This window comes from Myxocyprinus asiaticus, chromosome 5 (genome assembly GCF_019703515.2).
Source record: "Myxocyprinus asiaticus isolate MX2 ecotype Aquarium Trade chromosome 5, UBuf_Myxa_2, whole genome shotgun sequence".
Taxonomy (NCBI): Eukaryota; Metazoa; Chordata; class Actinopteri; order Cypriniformes; family Catostomidae; genus Myxocyprinus; species Myxocyprinus asiaticus.
The window spans coordinates 8,981,629-9,004,524 of NC_059348.1; the positions used below are offsets into that span (position 1 = coordinate 8,981,629).

Consider the following 22,896-nt stretch of genomic DNA (forward strand, 5'->3'; position numbering starts at 1 on the left):
GTTTCTTGATCTGTTCACGATCAACTTTCGCTGCAGCAGCAACCACAGCCTCCCAAATGCTGTTCAAAGAGGTGTATTGTCTTCCCTCACTGTAAATCTCACATTTGAGAAAGGCCCACAAGTTCTCAGTAGAATTTAAGTCAGGTGAGGAAGGGTCCAAGTCATTATTTGGGCATATTTGAGGACCTTGCTGGCTAGCCAAGCACTGGAGTACTTGGATGCATGTGATGGAGCATTGCTCTGCATAAAGATCATGGCTTTATTGAATGCTGAGGATTTCTTCCTGTACCACTGCTTGAAGAAAGTACTTTCCAGAAACTGCCAGTAGGTTTGGGAGTTGAGTTTCAGTCCATCTTCAACTAGAAAAGGTCCAACTACCTCATCCTTAATGACAGCAGCCCATACCAGTACCCCTCATCCACCTTGCTGGCGCCTGACTCGAAGTGGTGCCCTGTGTCCATTAGTGATCCAGCCATGGGCCCATCCATCTGGTCCATCAAGAGTCACTCTCATTTCATCTGTCCATAAAACCTTTGAAAAATCTGTCTTCAGGTATTTCTTTGCCCAATCTTGACGCTTCAACTTGTGAATCTTATTCAGTGGTGGTCGTGTTTCAGCCTTCTTGACCTTGGTCACGTCTCTGAGCACTTGACACCTTGTACTTCTGGACACTCCAGGTAGGTTGCAGTTCTGGAATATGGTGGCACTGGAGGATAATGGGTTCTTGGTAGCTTCACGTTTAATTCTCCTCAAGTCTTTTGCAGTTAATTTGCACCTTTTCTTCACTATGTGTTTTTTTGCGCCCCAGTTTACTATTTGCAACAAAATGTTTGATTGTCCAGTGGTCACGCCTCAATGGTTTAGCTATTTCAAGAGTGTTAAATCTCTTTTTGGCCCATTTTACCTGAGGTAATGAAGCTGCTTAATAATTATGCACACCTTGATATAAGGTGTTAGTCAATTTCGCCACACCCTCCCTCATTACACAAGTACATATCACCTGAAAATGACTGAATCCAATAAGCATTCAAGTTTATATGGTTTGGAGTATATATATATATATATATATATATATATATATATATATTAGTAACTAAATGTTCTCATTGATCAACTGTAATTCACAGTATGAGTTTGTGTCATTCATATTCATTTTTAAAGGGTTGAGTTGTACCATTAATAATAATTTGACCAGCAATTTGTCATGCATTATTTAGAAAAAGTTCAACAATTTGTAATAATCTCTTTAAATTTTGGAAGCACTGGGGGAATGCTGTTACAATGCAAACTTCTGAAATGTACATTTACCACCTAAAATTAAAGCATCTACTGTATATATATATATATATATATATATATATATATATATATATATATATATATATATATACAGGTGCATCTCAATAAATTAGAATGTCGTGGAAAAGTTCATTTATTTCAGTAATTCAACTCAAATTGTGAAACTCGTGTATTAAATTCAGTGCACACAGACTGAAGTAGTTTAAGTCTTTGGTTCTTTTAATTGTGATGATTTTGGCTCACATTTAACAAAAACCCACCAATTCACTATCTCAAAAAATTAGAATATGGTGACATGCCAATCAGCTAATCAACTCAAAACACCTGCAAAGGTTTCCTGAGCCTTCAAAATGGTCTCTCAGTTTGGTTCACTAGGCTACACAATCATGGGGAAGACTGCTGATCTGACAGTTGTCCAGAAGACAATCATTGACACCCTTCACAAGGAGGGTAAGCCACAAACATTCATTGCCAAAGAAGCTGGCTGTTCACAGAGTGCTGTATCCAAGCATGTTAACAGAAAGTTGAGTGGAAGGAAAAAGTGTGGAAGAAAAAGATGCACAACCAACCGAGAGAACCGCAGCCTTATGATTGTCAAGCAAAATCGATTCAAGAATTTGGGTGAACTTCACAAGGAATGGACTGAGGCTGGGGTCAAGGCATCAAGAGCCACCACACACAGACATGTCAAGGAATTTGGCTACAGTTGTCGTATTCCTCTTGTCAAGCCACTCCTGAACCACAGACAACGTCAGAGGTGTCTTACCTGGGCTAAGGAGAAGAAGAACTGGACTGTTGCCCAGTGTTCCAAAGTCCTCTTTTCAGATGAGAGCAAGTTTTGTATTTCATTTGGAAACCAAGGTCCTAGAGTCTGGAGGAAGGGTGGAGAAGCTCATAGCCCAAGTTGCTTGAAGTCCAGTGTTAAGTTTCCACAGTCTGTGATGATTTGGGTTGCAATGTCATCTGCTGGTGTTGGTCCATTGTGTTTTTTGAAAACCAAAGTCACTGCACCCATTTACCAAGAAATTTTGGAGCACTTCAGGCTTCCTTCTGCTGACCAGCTTTTTAAAAATGCTGATTTCATTTTCCAGCAGGATTTGGCACCTGCCCACACTGCCAAAAGCACCAAAAGTTGGTTAAATGACCATGGTGTTGGTGTGCTTGACTGGCCAGCAAACTCACCAGACCTGAACCCCATAGAGAATCTATGGGGTATTGTCAAGAGGAAAATGAGAAACAAGAGACCAAAAAATGCAGATGAGCTGAAGGCCACTGTCAAAGAAACCTGGGCTTCCATACCACCTCAGCAGTGCCACAAACTGAACACCTCCATGCCACGCCGAATTGAGGCAGTAATTAAAGCAAAAGGAGCCCCTAAGTATTGAGTACATATACAGTAAATGAACATACTTTCCAGAAGGCCAACAATTCACTAAAAATGTTTTTTTTTATTGGTCTTATGATGTATTCTAATTTTGTGAGATCGTGAATTGGTGGGTTTTTGTTAAATGTGAGCCAAAATCATCACAATTAAAAGAACCAAAGACTTAAACTACTTCAGTCTGTGTGCATTGAATTTATTTAATACACGAGTTTCACAATTTGAGTTGAATTACTGAAATAAATGAACTTTTCCACGACATTCTACTTTATTGAGATGCACCTGTATATATATATATATAGTGCATTTATGTAGATGTTAAAATTACTTTATAATAGGGCTACCGTCTTTCACACCTTTCCAGCCCCATCCACCATTTGCTACTGTATGCCTACAGCATAAAGGTGCACCTAAACTGTATGCTACTACATTACTTATTACTTATTAGAGTACTTGAACTGCTCCATCAAACAGAAATAAACATCGTTTTATAGTGGCAGGATGAGGAACACCAAGAAGGTAAAATCTCAAAACATTTTTAATACCGATTAAACAACCATTTTACATTTGTGATTAAAATAAATAAATAACTGCACTATTTTTAATAGACACCTTTAGTGGAAAACAGACCCCCTCTCCATAAGCCAATGGCAGATAGGTGGACCAAGGCTAGATTTCCAACAAAGAAGTGCATGGTCCAAAATAAAGCTGTAATTTATTTTATATGTAATTTTACATGGAATAGCCTGCTAACAAACACTTTCAAACTTTAATTGTGCAAAGATAAACGGATGTATTAATAGAGTGTGTTTTCTCCCAAATATAGGCAAGGGTCATATATGAGGCACTTCAGACCTCAAGCACTGGACACCAGAATGTGGTGGAGGACTTGAGGCCTGAACTGGTGAGACGGGACACTGAGATTGAGACGTTGAAGAGGGAGCTGTTGTAATGCAGCTAAGAAAGGCTACGGATGCTCCGAGGACTCGACCCTGTTCACGCAGTTGCACCCCAACACCAAACTGTCTGACCGGCATCACTGCTAGCCTGAGTGAACATGCAGACGGAAGACAAACATGTCTTCTGACATATCTGTCGGTCCAACTCTGACAACACCAATTTGAAGATGCCATCCCGCACTCCAGCTCTCTACTCCCACCCTGGAGCAGTTAGAATTCCTGATGAAGCAGAGTCAAGGGTGGCTGGATCGGCATGGTTGCTTGCTGTTTTGCACCATTTTACCGCAGCTACAGTATACAGAGTGGGCATCGACCACCAACTGGGATGGCTCGAGGGGCAAATTTGCATTGCCCATGAACCTATGAAACTTTATCAATAAGACCATTTCCCAGAAGTTTTCCCACATGAGCAGCGCATCAAGAACTGGGTATGCCCACAGTCGTCTGAATTTTTAGAACTCCTGTAAACATTTAAATATTCTTTGAATACTCTGATTTCATAATCAAAATATTAACTATATGTTGGCTAAATGTTTGTGTCCAAATTTGTTTAGCTGTTTTTCGTTTCACATTCATTTAATTTTGCTGCGCTCGGAAACAGTGCATATTGATCACGCATATATTGATCTAGTCTCGAGTCTAGATAACTATAATAACCAATTCATTAATAAACAATTAACAATTTGTTAAGTTGGAGTGTTTTAAATTGAGTATACATCCTACAGAAAAAGAATCTTGTGCTGAATGTATCCAGATGCAAAAAAAGTCAAATTAACAGTAATTTGAAAAAAATGTGAAGTAAACATTAGAATTCTTCAATATTTGTATAAATGTGCATGCTTTTGGAATCAAATCCCTTATGGGCGTTGTTTGTTGAAGACATGATTGTCATGTCAAAGAAACAGCAGGCCCGAGGCTTACCAGTAGCAGGCAGGCTAGCCAAGAGTTCAATGATGCCCCTAAAAAATACACATCACCACAGGTGCACCATATCACTCACCGTACACACAAACACACACACACACACACACACACACACACACACACACACACACACACACACACACACAAGGGTGAAATCAAATGTTGTAGCATCTCTTAATGTAATATCTGCACATAATGTTATAAGTATTACATTATTGATGTAATAAAACATTCATAATGTAATAATTTTCTCAAAACGTAATACAATCTTGAGCTCATAATGTTATGTTTTTCGCATAATGTATTATTGTATGATAAATGTTTTACATTATGAACACACTGTAGTAACTTATAATGTAATCACAGTTTATAATGTAATAGCAGCACATTTTGTATTAGTGAAACAATGTTTAAAATGTAATAATTTTCTCTCAACATAATTGCACAATTTGTAATGTTTTTTTTTCTAAATAGGTTATTACATTAAAAGAAATATAGGTTTATTAAGCTACATTGTGAACTCAAACATTTTCATAAAAATTTGACTAATTTTGTGATTATGACCTGCTCCATCATTTTGAGAAGCTTTGACCCAGAAACACATTTTAAGTTTTATGCACTAAATTCAAAAATAAAGTTTCCACTTTATAATCACAGTTGACATATAATCATAGAACTTGTTTATATTCTGTAAAAATGTATAATACATTTATAATTTTAGCAATATGCTTCTCTATAAAGAAGCTTTTCATTTTTCTAGCTAATTATGGAGCTAAGGGCATTACTGGCTAAATCTTCCTGAGGAAACATTAGGTGACAAGTTCTTCACAAGCTGTTATACTGATGTCTTCCTGCGGTTGAAACCGCTTGGTCGCATACACGAGAGACGATTCGTGAATGTAAGTTGGACTGTAGCCTATATTTCAACATGCCCTCAGATGTACATTCATGTTTTTTTTTCGTGTTATAACTTGTATTAAAGTGAAGAAAATGATCGGCTCATTCGTGTTCCGTGCTGCCGTTTGAACTGAGGCCGATACTGCGATCTGTCACACAGCGCATTAAAGACAGTCAAAAGAACATTAATTCTTTTGATTTCATGATAAAATTGACTTAGTTTGAAAGCTGAGACTGATTTGTATTGATAAAAAACCTGTAAAAAAAAAAAAAAAAAAAAACCACAAAGCAGTCCCAATTTAGAAGTCTCAGCCGTTTATAAACGTATATTTCTACTACAAGCCATTGTCGAGATACAATCATTTAAAAGGTGGCTGTCATAAACACTTAATTCTGAGAAAAAGGACTCTAAATTCCAAACAATTTTTAGATATTTGACACAATTAGGAGATTTATTCAAACATACATTAAACAATTTAAAGACATCGTCAATCACAAACACAAGGAGCTTTTTAGCCAGCATATTCAATGGATGATTGCAGTTCTTAATAATATACTAACATTTATTTAGGGTAATTGAGTTGCATTTCAACATAATATATTCTTTCTTTTTTTTTTTTTTTACATAAGGTTGGACTGTTATAGTGTTCGTCTGAACACAGTAGGTGATTATACTGTGCAAAGGTTTTTTCCAGTATATTTATTGTTTTTCTTCAGCACTTGTTGTAGCCTGTAGGGTGCATTCTTGCCATAGATGCATCCTAAATTTTTGGATTTATTTGTTTTTGATTGGTGGCTGGTTAAACTGTCCACGTGTTATTTATTTATTTACTTTATTTTCTTTATTATTATTGTTTATTTATTTTATTTTTTTACATTTTATGTTACAGCCTTATGCTAAAATGCTTTAAAAAAAAAAAAATAAAAAATAAAAATTCACATCAATATACACCCCATACCCCATTATGACAAAGCAAAAACCAGATTTTTGATAACTTTGCAAATTTATTTAAAAGAAAAAAACTGTATCTAAAAACTGAAAATATCACATTGACATAAATATTCAGACCTTTTGCTATGACACTTGTAATTTAGCTCAGGTGCATCCCATTTCTCTGGATCATATTTGAGATGTTTCTACACTTTGATTGGAGTCCACCTGTAGCAAATTCAATTGATTGGACATGATTTGAAAAAGCACACACCTGTCTATATAAGGTCTCACAGCTGACAATGCATATCAGAGCAAAAACCAACCCATGAGGGCAAAGGAGACAGGATTATGTCGAGGCACAGATCTGGGAAAGGCTACAGAACATTTCGTCTGCATTGAAGGTTCCTAAAAGCAAAGTGGCCTCCATAATTCTTAAAAGAAGGATCGAAGACTGAGTTGACAGAGAAAGTTGATGAGCTGCATCATGGTACCAAATAAGCCTGATTGGAGGCTATTGGCTATTAGGCTACTGAATAAAGTGAGCACTTGGACCCCTGAGTCTACACCCCCTGCATCCTCTGCCCCTGAGTTTCCGCCTCCTGTGGCCTCGGCCCCTGAGTTTCCACCCCCTGCATCCTCTGCCCCTGAGTCTCCGCCTCCTGCAGCCTTACGTCCTGCAGTCTCACCCTCTGATTCTCCAGTGGCCCAGCACCCTGAATCTCCTAGTACTTTCCTCCCTAGTGCTTTGAATTCTGAATCCTTTGAGCCCAATGAGTCTCTAGCTGCCTTGAACTCCAGAGGTGGGTAGTAACGCGCTACATTTACTCCGTTACATTTACTTGAGTAACTTTTTGAAAAAAGTTATACTTTTAGAGTAGGTTTAAAAGTGGGTACATTCGAGTAAATTTCGAATGAATTTTTGTTACTTCTTTACAATAGGCGGTGTTCCTGTCATTACATTATTGGGTTTAATTTTAGTTAATGTGTAATTTATTGAGAGATTATTGAATGGGACTTTTACGAGAATGGAAGTTCACACAGCTGCGCGTGCTGTCACAGACTGTCACTCAAGTCATCACTGCTGCAGCATCAAACTCTTCAAAGTGAAACACTTCGCTCCGCACAGTGAAAAAAAGAATAGTTTCGTCATGCAATGCCTGCATTTAACACCAAGACAAGCTGATATTTCAAGATTAAAATCACAGCTTCAATTTAAGGCAGCACACTGAGGTAAGTTTTGGCTCTAATGCTAACGCGGGCTTTTCTGTGTAATGTGATGGTCATTTTCAGGGTGATTCTGTAAATATGGGCTCTTGTGACATCAGTTTTTAAGTGTACATTTTTAAATAAGTGCAGCAATATATCAGTGCGCTTTGTCACGCATCCCGCATGTCATGAGCAATATTTAAGCATTTACTGGAAACTATTGCAGCTACTACTTCGGGTGGATTAACTGTATAAATCCATGTAAACATCCAAGTTATGTGTAAACGCTTTTGCTCTGCCGTTCACGTGATTGACAACTGGTGCGTGAACAGACAGCATTTCTGTGCGTGCACAGCAAGGGGCGGCAGGCACACGCATGAAAGATGTGCATGCACGAGGCAATCATTTGGCGAAGAGAGTGGATGCGTCCGAAGTCGTTCAATCATTCAGTATAGTTAATGGCAGTTAGTGCACTATATCTCAGCAGTGAGTGAATGAAATGAGGGAGTGAATTCGGACGCTAACGTATCCACCAAGTGTCAGAGCTCTGGGGCTGTCGCAGAAACAATGTCACATGCACTTTTAAAATACTTGGGCCTTACTTACTTATTCTTATTAAATAATATATTATTACAATAAATCTTAATTCTGTTTATCATTTTTAATATATACTGTGTTAATATAAAGAGTAAACATTTTATGAAATAAAGAGTACATTTTAAAATGTATCTGTACGTTTTGCCTCTCTATATGTTATTTTGTTATTTTAATCAAGTAATGATTTGTCAAAAAGTAATTTAATACATTCAGCATGAAATAAAACATTGCAAGAGAGAAGGAAGCAGTAAACTCCCAGCTTGTACGTCTTCCCCATGGAGGATTGTGGGCAATTAACCATTGTCGAGTGTACATCAAATGTACAGAACTAGGCGGTACTGCTGTACAGATCTAATGATCTAAATTCTGAAATAAGTATCCACACAGGACTTTAAAAGCTATGAAATAGCGAAAGTATGCATTAATAAAGCATGATCTTGCTTTGGTTTGTATTTCAGCATTATATACAATGTCCTTGTGGGACATTTTCACATTTTCACCGTAATAATTACTAAACATGTTTCCAAACCTCTCTTCTTATTGACAAATTCATCCAGATCTGACAAGAGCCCTTAAAGGGATAGTTCACCCAAAATGAAAATTCTCTCATCATTTACTCACCCTCATGCCATAACAGATGTATATGACTTTCTTTCATCTGCTGAACACAAATGAAGAGTTTTAGAAGAATTTCTCAGCTCTGTAGGTCCTCACAATGCAAGTGAATGGGTGGCAACATTTTAAAGCTAAACAAAATCACATAAGTCAGCATAAAAGTAATCCATAAGACTATAAATCAGTATCTTCAGAAGCAATGTGACATGAGAATGTGTGGATGAGAAACAGATCACTTTCACATTCTTCTTCTTGTGTTTTTGGTGATTCACATTCTTCTCTGCATATCACCCCTACTAGGCAGGGAGAAGAATATCTAGCAAAAAACAATTCTCATTCACACCTATCATATCACTTCTGAAGATAGGGATTTAACTACTGTCTTATGGATTACTTTTATGATGCCTTTATGTGCTTTTTGGAGCATCAACATTTTGGCCTACAAAGCTAAAATATTCTTTTAAAAATCTTAATTTGTGTTCTGCAGAAAAAAGGAAGTTATCCATATCTGGGATGGCATGGAGGTGAGTAAATGATGAGACAATTTTAATTTTTGGGTGAACTATACCTTTAAAGTGATAGCTCAGCCATAATTTAATTTAATTAATTTGTCATCATTTCCCTACCTCATATTGTTCCAAACCCGTGTGACCCTTTGTATTATGTGGAGCATAAAATATGTTAGACAGAATGTTAGGGACTGACAGTCTCTGTCAACATTCACTTTCAAAATATGGAGGAAAAAAAACATTCACTTAAAGTAAATAGTGACTCAGGCAAACATTCTGTCTGATATCTCCTTATTGTGTTGCATGGAAGAAAGTCATAGGGGTTTGGAACAACATGATAGTGAATGATGACAGAATTTCCATTAATAATAATAATTCTGTAATACATGTTAAATGTGTATTATGTAATGGAATATAGGGGAGTTAACGTCTATTATGTAATTTGTGAAAGTAACGAGTTACTACTTTAGTACTCTTTTAATTGGATACTTTCTTACTTTTACTCAAGTCATTATTTATGTTTATGCATTAACCTCTGAGTCTCCTGATACCCTGGACTATGCTTCTCCTTTTGCTCTGACATCTGTGTTCCCAGCTGCCCTGGCTTCTGCGTTCCCTTGTACCTTAGCCACTAACTCCCTTAATGCCCTGACCTCTGAGTCTCCTGGTAACTTGATCTCTGCATGCCAAGTCGACTTGACCACTGAGTGCTCAGCATCCCCAGCCAATTTGACCATTGAGCCTTTTGCATCCCCAGCTGCCTTGACCTCTGTCCCCAGTAGCTCAGCCCTCCGAGTCTCCAATGGCTTCACCCTGGTCCGCTTTTGTCCACCCTGGGTGTCCACCCTGGGCATCCACCCTGGTCCACCTTGGTAAACTGGTTGCCCTCCTACACTGCCCTGGTCTCCTGCTCACCTGTCGGATTCTCTGTTGCTTCCAGCTGATCCGCTAGCTCCGCTCTGGTCGCTGGCTTGCTCTGCCCTCGTTGCCTGCCGGCTCTGCCCTGGTCTCCTGGTCACCTGCCAGGTCCATCCTGCTCGCCAGCAACCTCTCCTGACCCCTGTGGTCTCCATCTTGCCTGTTGATGCCTTAGTCACCTGTCCACCTGCCCTACCCTAACTTGCTCATTTTTGTTTTTGTTCTGTTTGACAACAGGTGCCGCCCCTTAAGGTGGGCTCTGTAACAAACTCTGTAGTGTTTGTTTTGGACTTTTGTTTTGGCATGTCTCTTATTTTGAAATTATTGTGTAGTGCTCTTGTTGTCTCCTCATTTAGTCTTGTTAACCTTGTTTAGTCTTGTGTATATAATGTCCTGTGTCTTTGTCAGTTCTTGTCCTTCTATGGATGTTTGAAATGTAAGTTTCAGTTCTAGTTTTTTGTCTTGTCTGAGCCTTGCTTTTTGTATTTTACATTTTCTTTGATAATCCAAATGCAGTTTAGTCGTTAATCTTAGTTCATAAAAAATATTTTCTTTTTTTTAAACACTGGACCTCAACACTTAATTTACAAATTTGAAACCATGACTTGCGCTGCACACAAAAAACTAATATTGGCATTATATTCATGTTGTTTAGCCAGAGGGGAACTGGCCCCCACAGTGAGCCTGGTTTCTCAGTGAGACTGGTTTCTCCATTAACCAACATCTTATGGAGTTTTGTGTTCCTTGCCACAGTCGCCTTCGGCTTGCTCACTGGGGTTCTTAATACAATTATTATTTATTAAATTTTTATACACAATTTACAATCATATTTAATCAAACTACACAATGATCACTCTAAGACTTTATAGATATTAAAAAAATTTTTTTTTTTTTTTTTTTATGCATGATTTCCTGTAAAGCTGCTTTGAAACGATGTGTGTTGTGAAAAGCGCTATACAAATAAAAATGACTTGACTTGGATCCACAGCCTTGCTCTCTGAGATTCCAATATGTTACAATAGCTGTGGAAGCTCCAAATGTCAGTGCATATTTAATTGCAGCAAGGACACTTGGCTTAGCTTGTAGGGTAGTGTAATGCAGCTGAAAATTTAGTTTAGGTGTCAATTTCTCACCAGCAACAGATTTAGACTGTTTTTAACACAAGTATTGTTGAGCCATGACAAACTCTGAATCAACAATCTCCATGTCAGTTCAGTACGTGTTGTATACATTGCACGTTCAGAAAAGTGGTGTAATTCTGTTAATCAAGTACTGAAAAAGCTTCAGTTAACTTACTGTTTCTTTCTCCAAAACATTCAGAGATTTCCACAAGCACCAAGTCCAACGTACTCTAGTATAGTCATCGTAGCTCCTCTTGATCGCCATAGTCGCATAGAGTCTGGCCAATGTTATTCTTTACCTGATATACAGTACTTGAAGGCCTTTGTTGACTGTACATTTTCTTTTGGAAGGTCATTGTGTTGTCAGTCTTCTCCCAGGTCCAAACAGTTAGATTCACATTGCAATTTTGTCAGGCATTCAGAAGCACATGTAAGTAATCTTACAGCACTAATTAGGTCCATGCAATCCAATTGCATCAATTTGTTTGGAGCATCAAGCTGCTGTAGAATTTTAAAAACACTATTGGCAATGAATTTAAAACTCTTCTCTGATAAGGCCCTTTTCAGGACAACTGCCTTCATGCACACATCTGCCTCGTACATATGATTACCATCGATCTCTGCCAACAACTCAGTGTTCTGAAAAGAGTTCAGAATTGTCTTGACTGTTAAAAGATACCCCGTCCACCACTGTTCTAGTAGCCTCTTAAGCTGCTGTCCACCATACAAGACAGCGATTCTTGGCTTTTTGATGAACTTATATAGGAAGTTGCACACATTAAAGATGTCTTCTACATCTGGCTAGGTAGATACTGCATGAACAACCACAAAATGGAGCTGGTGATTAAAGCAGTGAACAAAAGGAATTTCTCTTTCTAATTTATCCTGCAAAATCTTCTGGATCCCTCTGTTTTTGCCAGACATAAGCAACATAAGTGTTTTTTGGAGCTTCAACGGTCTGATCACCATCCACCTGCATTTTAAGGACCTACTGAGCTGAGATATTTTAAAATTTTTCTTCAAATGTGTTCTGCTGAAGAAAGAAAGTCATACACACCTGGGATATCACAAGGGTGATGACAGAATTATGAGAGAGTTGTTATTTTTGGGTGAAATATCCCTTTCAACTAGCTTCGTGAAACAGGCCTGAGAAAGTGCCGTTTTTTTTTTTTACTCTAAATGGCACAAACATGCACTATGTGGAAGAGCTTTGAGTTACTGTCTCAAGCCAGTAAATGTTTTTTTTTCTTCTCTCTAATGGGTGCAATACTCATCCCTGCCTCAAGAGGTGATAACCAAGAAGTATTTCACAGAGTTGTCTAGAAAGAAGAACTAGAAGAAGAGTGAATTTGATGCACAAGGAAGCCTTGTAGCATTCTCATTTTGATTTTGCCAAGAAAAGTCGAGGAAATTTATTTTGTTCAACACTTATGTAAGTTGAAAGTTTAAAATGTTGATACTAGTATTAGTACCTTTTTTAGATAATTTAATCTTTGTTTCTGTAGGACTTGAGTAACTTTGCTGTTGAATGCAAATGGTTGGTGCAGGATTGTTTGAAATGGCTCCAGCTGTATGTTAAATTGACTTGTATGGTTTGTATAGGGACTTTTTTTGTGTGTATGCCTTGCCAGTTGCATTATAAAGGACAAATTTTCATAATTATATCTTCTCCTTCAACCTACACCAATCAGCCACAACATTAAAACCACCTGCCTAATATTGTGTAGGTCCCCCTCGTGCCACCAAAACAGCGGCAACCCGCATCTCAAAATAGCATTCTGAGATGCTATTCTTCTCAGCACAATTGTACAGAGTGGTTATCTGAGTTACCGTAGACTTTGTCAGTTCGAACCAGTCTGGCCATTCTCTGTTGACGAATACCGTGTTGATGAGAGAGGTCAACAGAGAATGGCCAGACTTGTTTGAACTGACAAAGTCTAGAATGTTCTTCTGAGATGCGGGTTGACACTGTTTTGGTAGCACGAGGGGGACCTACACAATATTAGGCAGGTGGTTTAATGTTGTGGCTGAATGGTGTATTTAAAGCCTGCCTGTATTCATGTATCATCTTTAAATGAACTGTTTGAGACTGGACTATTTTTGAATGCAATATTCTGGGACTTGTTTATTTTGTAAACTTCAATATTCCAATTGTGTGTTGTGTGACTGTTTAAAGTCTGGATTCATGTTTTGTTGCAAATTATAATCACTTAATGTCTAAAGAACTATGCTTGTGTATGTGTTAAATTATTTTGATAATGAATGTTGAATAATCCCTCCTTTAATCCATGTAATTGTTGAGGGTATTTTAGATGCCATAAAGATGATTATAGCCTAGCTTTGGTTATACATGGTTAACAGGTGATGGCATTTCCTATAACAATAGGATATTGTATAAATTAAAGAATTGGTCCATTTTTGGCAGATCTGCTCCTCCATACCACACAGCGATCCTGATTCACCCCCGCAGTGAAAAAAGTTGGAATATAAAGAAGAACAACACCCAGTGTAACCACTGAAGTCTACTGACATACTATTGCAAAAATGAAGTCTGTTAAAGAGGAACAAAGAGGTTGGTGTCCATTCTTGATTCTTTATAATGGCTGTTGAGATCTATATCTAGATCCGGCAGCTGTAGTTATAAAAACATAGAAGCAGTAAAATTACAGTTAAATAAACAAATAATACCAGAATCAACATGAGAAAGAAAGAACTAACATTCAGCCGATCAAAGATTACATAAAGTAGATTCTTGGCCTTTGCTTACTGGCATTAAATGGTGGTTCAATTGTATTTTTTATTTTATTTATTTTTTCACATTTGTCTCAATTTACTGTTCATTTTAGACTCAATTGAAGTGAATGAGAAAACTCAAGAACTGAATGACGTGGAGGAGAAACTTCATGATCAAACATTTGATCATTTCATGACTAGTGAAGAACCTTTTATTGTCTCAAAGACTGAAATTATTTTTTCACAGAAAAGAACTCGAAAAGCAAGAGACAAAAATTCTTTCACCTGCTCTCACTGTGGAAAGAGTTTTGCATGTAATGCAGATATTAAGCGTCACATGAAAATCCACACTGGAGAGAAGACTTTCACCTGCCTTCAATGTGGAAAGAGTTTTACATATAAGGGAGATCTTAAGCGCCACATGAGAATTCACACTGGAGAAAAGCCTTACACATGCTCTCACTGTGGAAAGAGTTTCACACAAAAAGGAAACCTTAACACTCACTTAACATTTCACACTGGAGAGAAGCCATTCAACTGCCCTCAGTGCGGAAAGAGTTTTGCAAATAAAGGAGATCTTCAGCATCACATTAGAATTCACACTGGAGAGAAACCTTTCACCTGCCTTCAGTGTGGAAAGAGTTTTGCACTAAAAGGAGATCTTAAGCGTCACATGAGAATTCACACCGGAGAAAAGCCTTTCACCTGTTCTCAATGTGGAAAGAGTTTCATACAGAAAGGAAACCTTGACTCTCACTTAACATTTCACACTGGAGTGAAGCCTTTCACCTGCCCTCAGTGCGGAAAGAGTTTTGCATATAAAGGAGATCTTCAGCGTCACATTAGAATTCACACCGGAGAGAAACCTTTTACATGTCTTCAGTGCGGAAAGAGTTTCACACAAGCAGGCAATCTTAAACTTCATCTGCAAAGTCATTCTGGATCAAGGCTATTTAACTGTGATCAGTGTGGCAAGACATTTACGCTGGCATCACATTTAAAGTTACACCTGGCAACTCATGCAAATGAGAAGCCTCACGTATGTTCTTTTTGTGGAAAGAGTTTTGCACATAAAGGGAATCTTAAGCGTCACCTGAGAATTCACTCCGGAGAGAAACCTTACAGCTGCTCTCAGTGTGGAAAGAGTTTTGCAAATAAAGGAGATCTTAAGCATCACATGAGAATTCACACTGGAGAGAAGCCTTACACATGCCTTCAATGTGGGAAGAGTTTCAGCCACTCAAGCAATCTCGCACTTCATCTGCACTATCACTCTGGATTAAAGCCATTTAACTGTGATCAGTGTGGCAAGAAATTTACATTGGCATCACAGCTGAAGATACACCTGGCAACTCATGCAAATGAGAAGCCTCACGTGTGTTCTATTTGTGGAAAGAGTTTCAAAACATTAGCACACCTGAAATCACATGAGAGAGTGCATAATGGAGAGAAGCCATACCACTGCACTTCATGTGGGAAGAGTTTCACTCAATTAAGTAGTCTGCAGACTCATTTAAAAAAGCGTTGTCCAAAACTGTCATAGTGAGCAATGTTAATTTTAGGGCCAAATGTGTTAAATGTAATACAATGTCAGTCAGTTCCCTAGATCCGGTGGCTGTCGATTGAAAGTAATAACATAAATAAATAAGAGAAACAAATGTAGCACACTACTGTTCTCACTGAGAGGACAGAAGTAAGTTTCAGATATTTTGAAACATTTTGTATTAATTGGTAATTAGCTCTTAACCCTTGTGCGTCAATAAAAAAAAAAGTTACTCGGAAATCCTTCGAGGACAAAAATTTCCACGTCAGAAAACTGCCATAATAATATTATATATGAATATATACACAGTCCTGATCAAAACTACCAAATATTCATTCATTTTCAGGGTTTTAACCCTTTAAATGCCAGTTTATGTAATGCCACTGTTGTTTTTTATGAAAAAAACACAAAAATGAATTATTTTCCAATTACTAAATGCTAAGGGGAGAATATTATTTTTACTATCACAGTCTGGGATATATCAATGATTAGCAACAACACTGATTTTGATGCATTATCATTTTTTGTGCAGTGTCAGATTTAGAAAAAACTCAGGACCTTAGAACAGTGGTTCCCAACCATTTTTCCAGTGGACCCCTATTTTAACATTCAAAATCCGAACACCCCCCCACCCTCTCCCCGAATTAAATAACTGACATGAGCAACATATTCATTTATTTGTTGAATGAACTGAATGATTTTCCTTGTAACACGAGAATAGCAATGCATTGGAGGAGAAATCACTAATGTACAAATGTATTCATTTTACTTAACCGATAAAACTTGGAAATATAAAACTAATAATTTAAGAACAGTAATATTGTGGGATGGGATATTCACCTAATAAGTTATATGCGTATTTATGATATTTATTGTGAGCTCTAGTTCTGGGGTATATTTTGATAGTACAGGTTTTCCCAAAGGAAAAACTCCCTGGGTTTACCCACCATCTGAGGGTGTTTGGTGCTCTGATGGCTCTTCAGTACGATATGAAGGAACATAGCTATATGCGTTAAGTTGTTGGATATACCAAATATACAGAATTTTGTTGGGGGGGACTGTCTATTCCAGAGAACACAAACATAGTTGTCTTTGTTCCAAATTGCATGTAGACTGCGTATAATATATGGTTTTTCCAGTAGCTACATATCCACAAATGTGACACGCTCCATTATTTTAACCAGAAGAAGTGTTATGGAGAAACTCTATTTTAGTCTCAGCCTTCAAATTATGTCAGTTTTATCGTGAAATCCAAACAATAAATATTGGCAGCTGCACATTCAAACGGAGTGGCACAACACTCGCTCTCAAATGTAGCATGAAAAAAACATGAATGAATATCAGAGGTTATATTGAAAGAGTACAGTACAACTTACTCTAATGTGTCATATCTCTTGTAATAGGCAATCTGTTAATGTTGAAAAGACATGGATAATATCTTATACTTTTCCATTAGCGCTCAAGCCCTGGAGTACTCAATCGTGTGCCCATTCTATTCATTCATGTTTCATTTGCTAGTCTTTCACCACAAATCACACACTCAATTTGCACTTTGTCCATTGCCTCAGTGAAACCAAATTCAATTCAAATAAATCCAAATAAACAGTAATAAATAAAAACCAAAGAAATCCTTATTTTCTTTTTACCACTTATGTTTTTCTCTTGTCCCTGATGCTTTGCCATAGTCATTGCTTTTGTTTGGCTAGCTAGTCTGCTCTTATCGTTGCTCAGTACTGTACATAGAACAAGCAATTTTGCAGCATCTTTAAAAAAAAAAAACTGTGTCCATACCTACCCTCGCGAGATGCGCACTTTAAAAAACAGCCTGATACTGTATATATTGTCTTTTCATATATCTCATAAACAAGTATATATTATTAAAATACTCAAAAATAGCCCTATTTGATTGTGCTTTATTCCAAAAATAATTGTAACTTTTTCACACATTCAGTTAGCTTGGCGACCCTAGTTTTTTTACACACACACACACACACAAAAACACACTCTGACATCCATACCAACACTCCCACACAATTTTAGCTATATCATTTATTCAATTATATAGAAAATAGGAAAAAAGCATGTATTTGCTCCATAGGCTAAACATAAGAAAAATGGCGCCATTTGGTGTAAAAATTACAAATTAAAATTTTGAAGCCAGGGCTCCGGAATGAAAGCAACATAATATCATAGAATTCATGATTTTATGCTTTATTGGCACTGGGATTAAATATTGCCATTTTAATGGGTTTCAATGGGGACATTTTTGTCCTGGAGGTCCTGAGTGTAACTATTTTGTGTACACAGTGTTTTATAGATGTTTTTAGGAACTGAGGTTGAAATATCAAAATTCCCCCAAAATACACACCTTTAGCAAAATGTATGCCGTTGGCATTAACACAGCCAAAATGATCGAAAAAACAAAAATGAAAAAGACAAAAATGTCCCGAAGGTCACACAAGTGTTAAATTACCTGAGAGGAACTCTCATTAGCAGCCAGCAAGAAGAGCCTTTCTTCAGGAGAGAAGTACATAATTTCTGTTGTGGACTCTCTGCTATGTACATGATCTGACAGATACAAATCTAACTTGATTAGGGCTGCTAGCAGACATGTTCACAAGTCCCTGAGGTCCAAGTCAAGTCTCAAGTCTTTCAAGGCCAAGTCTAAAGTCTTTGGTCACAAGTCCAAATCAAGTCTTTTTTTTTTTTTTGGCAGTAGTTCTTTATCTGCAGCTGGTTAGTTTAATAAACCCTGAATAAGACTAATTCAATTTTGAAATATTAAAACTGATAACTTTAAGGGATTGTCTTGTTTATTTATTTAAACTTGTTTAAAAAGTTCATAAGGTTTTACTTTAATCATGGATTTTATTTTTTTTCAGGAAACTATCAATAAACTATAATTTATTTTCCTTGCATTAAAAGTGAACAGATTTTACACAGAAGGAAAACTATCTTTGTCCATAAATCTTTAGGGCTTTAAAGCCCTTTATTCTATTTTCCATTTGCCCATATGAAAATGTACCATAGTTTTTTATAGTTTAAACAGTGGTATTTATTTGTAACAAGACTACGGCAACCTCAGGTAAAATCAAGCATGGATCTTCACTTCCATGGTAAAATGTAACATGATTTCTATAAAACAAACTTTGGCATTTTTGTAAAGAAAAACAGTATCCTAAACATTTAAATGCTATCGTTACGATAATCAAAAGAGAGTGTAATTAACCATGTTTTGAACACCTGTCTCTGCAAAACGTTTGCTAAACACATTTTATTAATGTAAGAACTTTGACTCATTAATGGATATTATTTAATAAAAGTGAATGTTTATCACTGACTGTAAACCTCCCTGTTCTGGGTGACGTAACACCTGCATCTCGACGAAATGGGAGTTGAAGATTTCCGCACGAGTTTCCAAGTTAGAAGTCCGACATTAAGTGTCATTCTGTTGCACTTTCACCAGTTGAAAGAAAGGTGGAAAGTCAGACTCTCCGAGTTTTATGGAATGCTTCATGAATTATCACAGCAACAATAATACGGTGCATCGCGGCTTTCCCCACAGGAGCGAACACTTGGGAAGACACATAGCTAAATGGAACAGAATGCAGCGTCTTCAAAACTGAACTTGAACTTAACATGCATATTAAAAATGTGATGGTTATGGCATCTCCTGTTAAGCCAACTGCAATTTGAAAATAGACAGTCCAGACAGTCACTAAATTCACTGGTGCATGCATACTAAGATTACTACGGTAACCTGAAGGAAGAACAGACAGACGCGCATTGTGCATATTCTTTCATTGAGTTGGGCAGCGAATCTTCACATAATGACAAAATATGATGCATTACATTTTTATTATGCAATCTTTTGTACATTTTGTAACAGTTTATTTTATAACAGCCTATAATAATGAATAGACGGTACACTGGAACAACAAGACGCAATGCAGCAGCCAAAGACATTTGTCAGACATGTTATTATATATACAGTTATGTACATGTCATTGCCCCTCGAGCTTGAGACCTGTCCGCGAGACGCATAAGCACAGCAGCTCTGCACTCAGGCTGCTTTGTCCATTGATCCGGGCAGCGAATAGTGCTGTTTCATTCCACTTTTGATGCGTATGCCATTTGATATCGCTTAACAGAAAATGGCAGCGCATAAACGGAGAGAGCGAGGGAGAGTTGGCCAATTCTGTAGTCGCACCGGCGGGAAAAACGGTCGAAAAATAACTAGTATAAGTATATGATTTCGAGTCCAAGTCAAGTCTCAAGTCAATTGTTTACGAGTCCAAGTCGAGTCGCAAGTAATTTTGTTTGCGACTTAAGTGCGACTCAAGTTTCAACTCTGGCTGCTAGCATCACCATGACAACCGCTGCACCGCAGTTGTAGAGTGACACCATGGTGACAGAGTGCCAATGGCATTTATGCATGTGACGTAAATCTATAAACTTGTATAAAAGACCTTGCGAAAACTTGAAAGAAACTCATGAAATAGTGTCATTTAGTGAATAAAGCCAAGTATTACTTCAATTGTTTTGTGGATCCTTCATTCTAAGGACAATTAATTTTCCGTTATTTTAGAGACTTGATTTTGCGCTACATAGAGTATTTTTTTTGGCAGCAGCGTATTCACAAGATACACACACAGCACGCAACACAAGCCAAGCGCACACCACGACTGATCGCAGACTAGGTGTATCAACTACATGTCCACTCGTCCTCGACTTAAGTTACAATTCCAAAATTCCCTCATAAACTCAAGCACAGGAGTTGATTTGGGATAATGCCCGTTTATGTGCTCTGTCTAGAAGTCAAGCTCTGTTGTGGATTCGCTTCATTGTGTTGTTTATTTCTCATCATATTTTCATCAACAGAAAAAAATACATCTTCCAGATGTAAACACACACATCAAACAGACTTCTGGGTGATGTACGTGTGCTATCAGGGAACACTGCGTGTTCGGTGTGGCTAAAAACATAACGTGCAAAAAATGTATAGCATCTGACAATTGAAAAGCTTTCAGCAAAGGTAGGACTGAACTATTTAATTATTGTCTAGCTGTATAGTGATATTTAGTCGTGTTGCATTTTGGAGTTTAGCAATATTAACAGAATCTGACAATCTGGGATGTTTTAGCTGTTGAGGTAGGCTACATGTATAGTGCAATAACACTCAGAAATGTTAAACCAATCAGTGTTGCCCACTATTTCTCATGGGAAGTTGCCAAATGCTTGCTGAAATGTCACTAAAAGAAGTTAAATCACTTGATGACATCATTTATTACGTAAGCCATCAAATTTTCATAAGTAAACAAATTGCTATTAAGAGTTACAGCAATTCCTTAAAGGTGTATTGTTGTATTTGTTTTTGTTTTTTTGTTGTTTTTAATTGAACTAATCATTTAACGTAGTATTTCACTACTAATCATTTAGCTACTAATATATACAGGTGCCTGTCAATAAATTAGAATGTCATGGAAAAGTTCATTTATTTCAGTAATTCAACTCAAATTGTGAAACTCGTGTATTAAATAAATTCAATGCACACAGACTGAAGTAGTTTAAGTCTTTGGTTCTTTGAATTGTGATGATTTTGGCTCACATTTAACAAAAACCCACCAATTCACTATCTCAACAAATTAGAATACATCATAAGACCAATAAAAAAAACATTTTTAGTGAATTGTTGGCCTTCTGGAAAGTATGTTCATTTACTGTATATGTACTCAATACTTGGTAGGGGCTCCTTTTGCTTTAATTACTGCCTCAATTCGGCGTGGCATGGAGGTGATCAGTTTGTGGCACTGCTGAGGTGGTATGGAAGCCCAGGTTTCTTTAACAGTGGCCTTCAGCTCATCTGCATTTTTTGGTCTCTTGTTTCTCATTTTCCTCTTGACAATACCCCATAGATTCTCTATGGGGTTCAGGTCTGGTGAGATTGCTGGCCAGTCAAGCACACCAACACTATGGTCATTTAACCAACTTTTGGTGCTTTTGACAGTATGGGTAGGTGCCAAATCCTGCTGGAAAATGAAATCAGCATCTTTAAAAAGCTGGTCAGCAGAAGGAAGCATGAAGTGCTCCAAAATTTCTTGGTAAATGGGTGCAGTGACTTTGGTTTTCAAAAAACACAATGGACCAACACCAGCAGATGACATTGCACCCCAAATCATCACAGACTGTGGAAACTTAACACTGGACTTCAAGCAACTTGGGCTATGAGCTTCTCCACCCTTCCTCCAGACTCTAGGACCTTGGTTTCCAATCAAAATACAAAACTTGCTCTCATCTGAAAAGAGGACTTTGGACCACTGGGCAACAGTCCAGTTCTTCTTCTCCTTAGACCAGGTAAGACGCCTCTGACGTTGTCTGTGGTTCAGGAGTGGCTTAACAAGAGGAATACGACAACTGTAGCCAAATTCCTTGACACGTCTGTGTGTGGTGGCTCTTGATGCCTTGACCCCAGCCTCAGTACATTCCTTGTGAAGTTCACCCAAATTCTTGAATCGATTTTGCTTGACAATCCTCATAAAGCTGTGGTTCTCTCGGTTGGTTGTGCATCTTTTTCTTCCACACTTTTTCCTTCCACTCAACTTTTTGTTAACATGCTTGGATACAGCACTCTGTGAACAGCCAGCTTCTTTGGCAATGAATGTTTGTGGCTTACCCTCCTTGTGAAGGGTGTCAGTGATTGTCTTCTGGACAACTGTCAGATCAGCAGTCTTCCCCATGATTGTGTAGCCTACTGAACCAAACTGAGAGACCATTTTGAAGGCTCAGGAAACCTTTGCAGGTGTTTTGAGTTGATTAGCTGATTGGCATGTCACCATATTCTAATTTTTTGAGATAGTGAATTGGTGGGTTTTTGTTAAATGTGAGCCAAAATCATCACAATTAAAAGAACCAAAGACTTAAACTACTTCAGTCTGTCTGCATTGAATTTATTTAATACACGAGTTTCACAATTTGAGTTGAATTACTGAAATAAATGAACTTTTCCACGACATTCTAATTTATTGAGATGCACCTGTATATATATATATATATAATTTTTTTTGTGCATGTTTTGCAATAAAACTATTATAATGAACATTCATGAACAAGCTGGCCAAAATTAGCCTATCACACTCTGCATAGCAAGTAGGGGATTTCTATTTATTTTTATTTTTTAATAAAAAAAATGTATTTAGTTTTGAAATTAAACTATATTATTGAACAACAACAAGCTGTCCAAAATTATACTAGCAATAGCAA

General features: G+C 37.4%; 1 protein-coding gene across 3 annotated transcripts in view; it reads left to right on the top strand.

Annotated features, from left to right (window-relative positions):
* LOC127440774 (gastrula zinc finger protein XlCGF57.1-like) overlaps positions 1–21,138 on the top strand; it is a 164,610-nt gene extending 143,472 nt beyond the window's left edge. For 2 of the 3 annotated variants that reach the window (XM_051697651.1, XM_051697649.1), the window contains exons 2-3: positions 13,786–13,932; positions 14,207–21,138. In XM_051697651.1, coding sequence (XP_051553611.1) covers positions 13,905–13,932; positions 14,207–15,636 — 1,458 coding nt within the window. In that variant the 5' untranslated portion in view covers positions 13,786–13,904 and the 3' untranslated portion in view covers positions 15,637–21,138. Of the gene's footprint in view, positions 1–12,692; positions 12,793–13,785; positions 13,933–14,206 lie in introns of those variants that run through there. The other variant, XM_051697650.1, reaches the window with a different exon arrangement.
* The last annotated feature ends 1,758 nt before the right edge of the window (positions 21,139–22,896 follow it).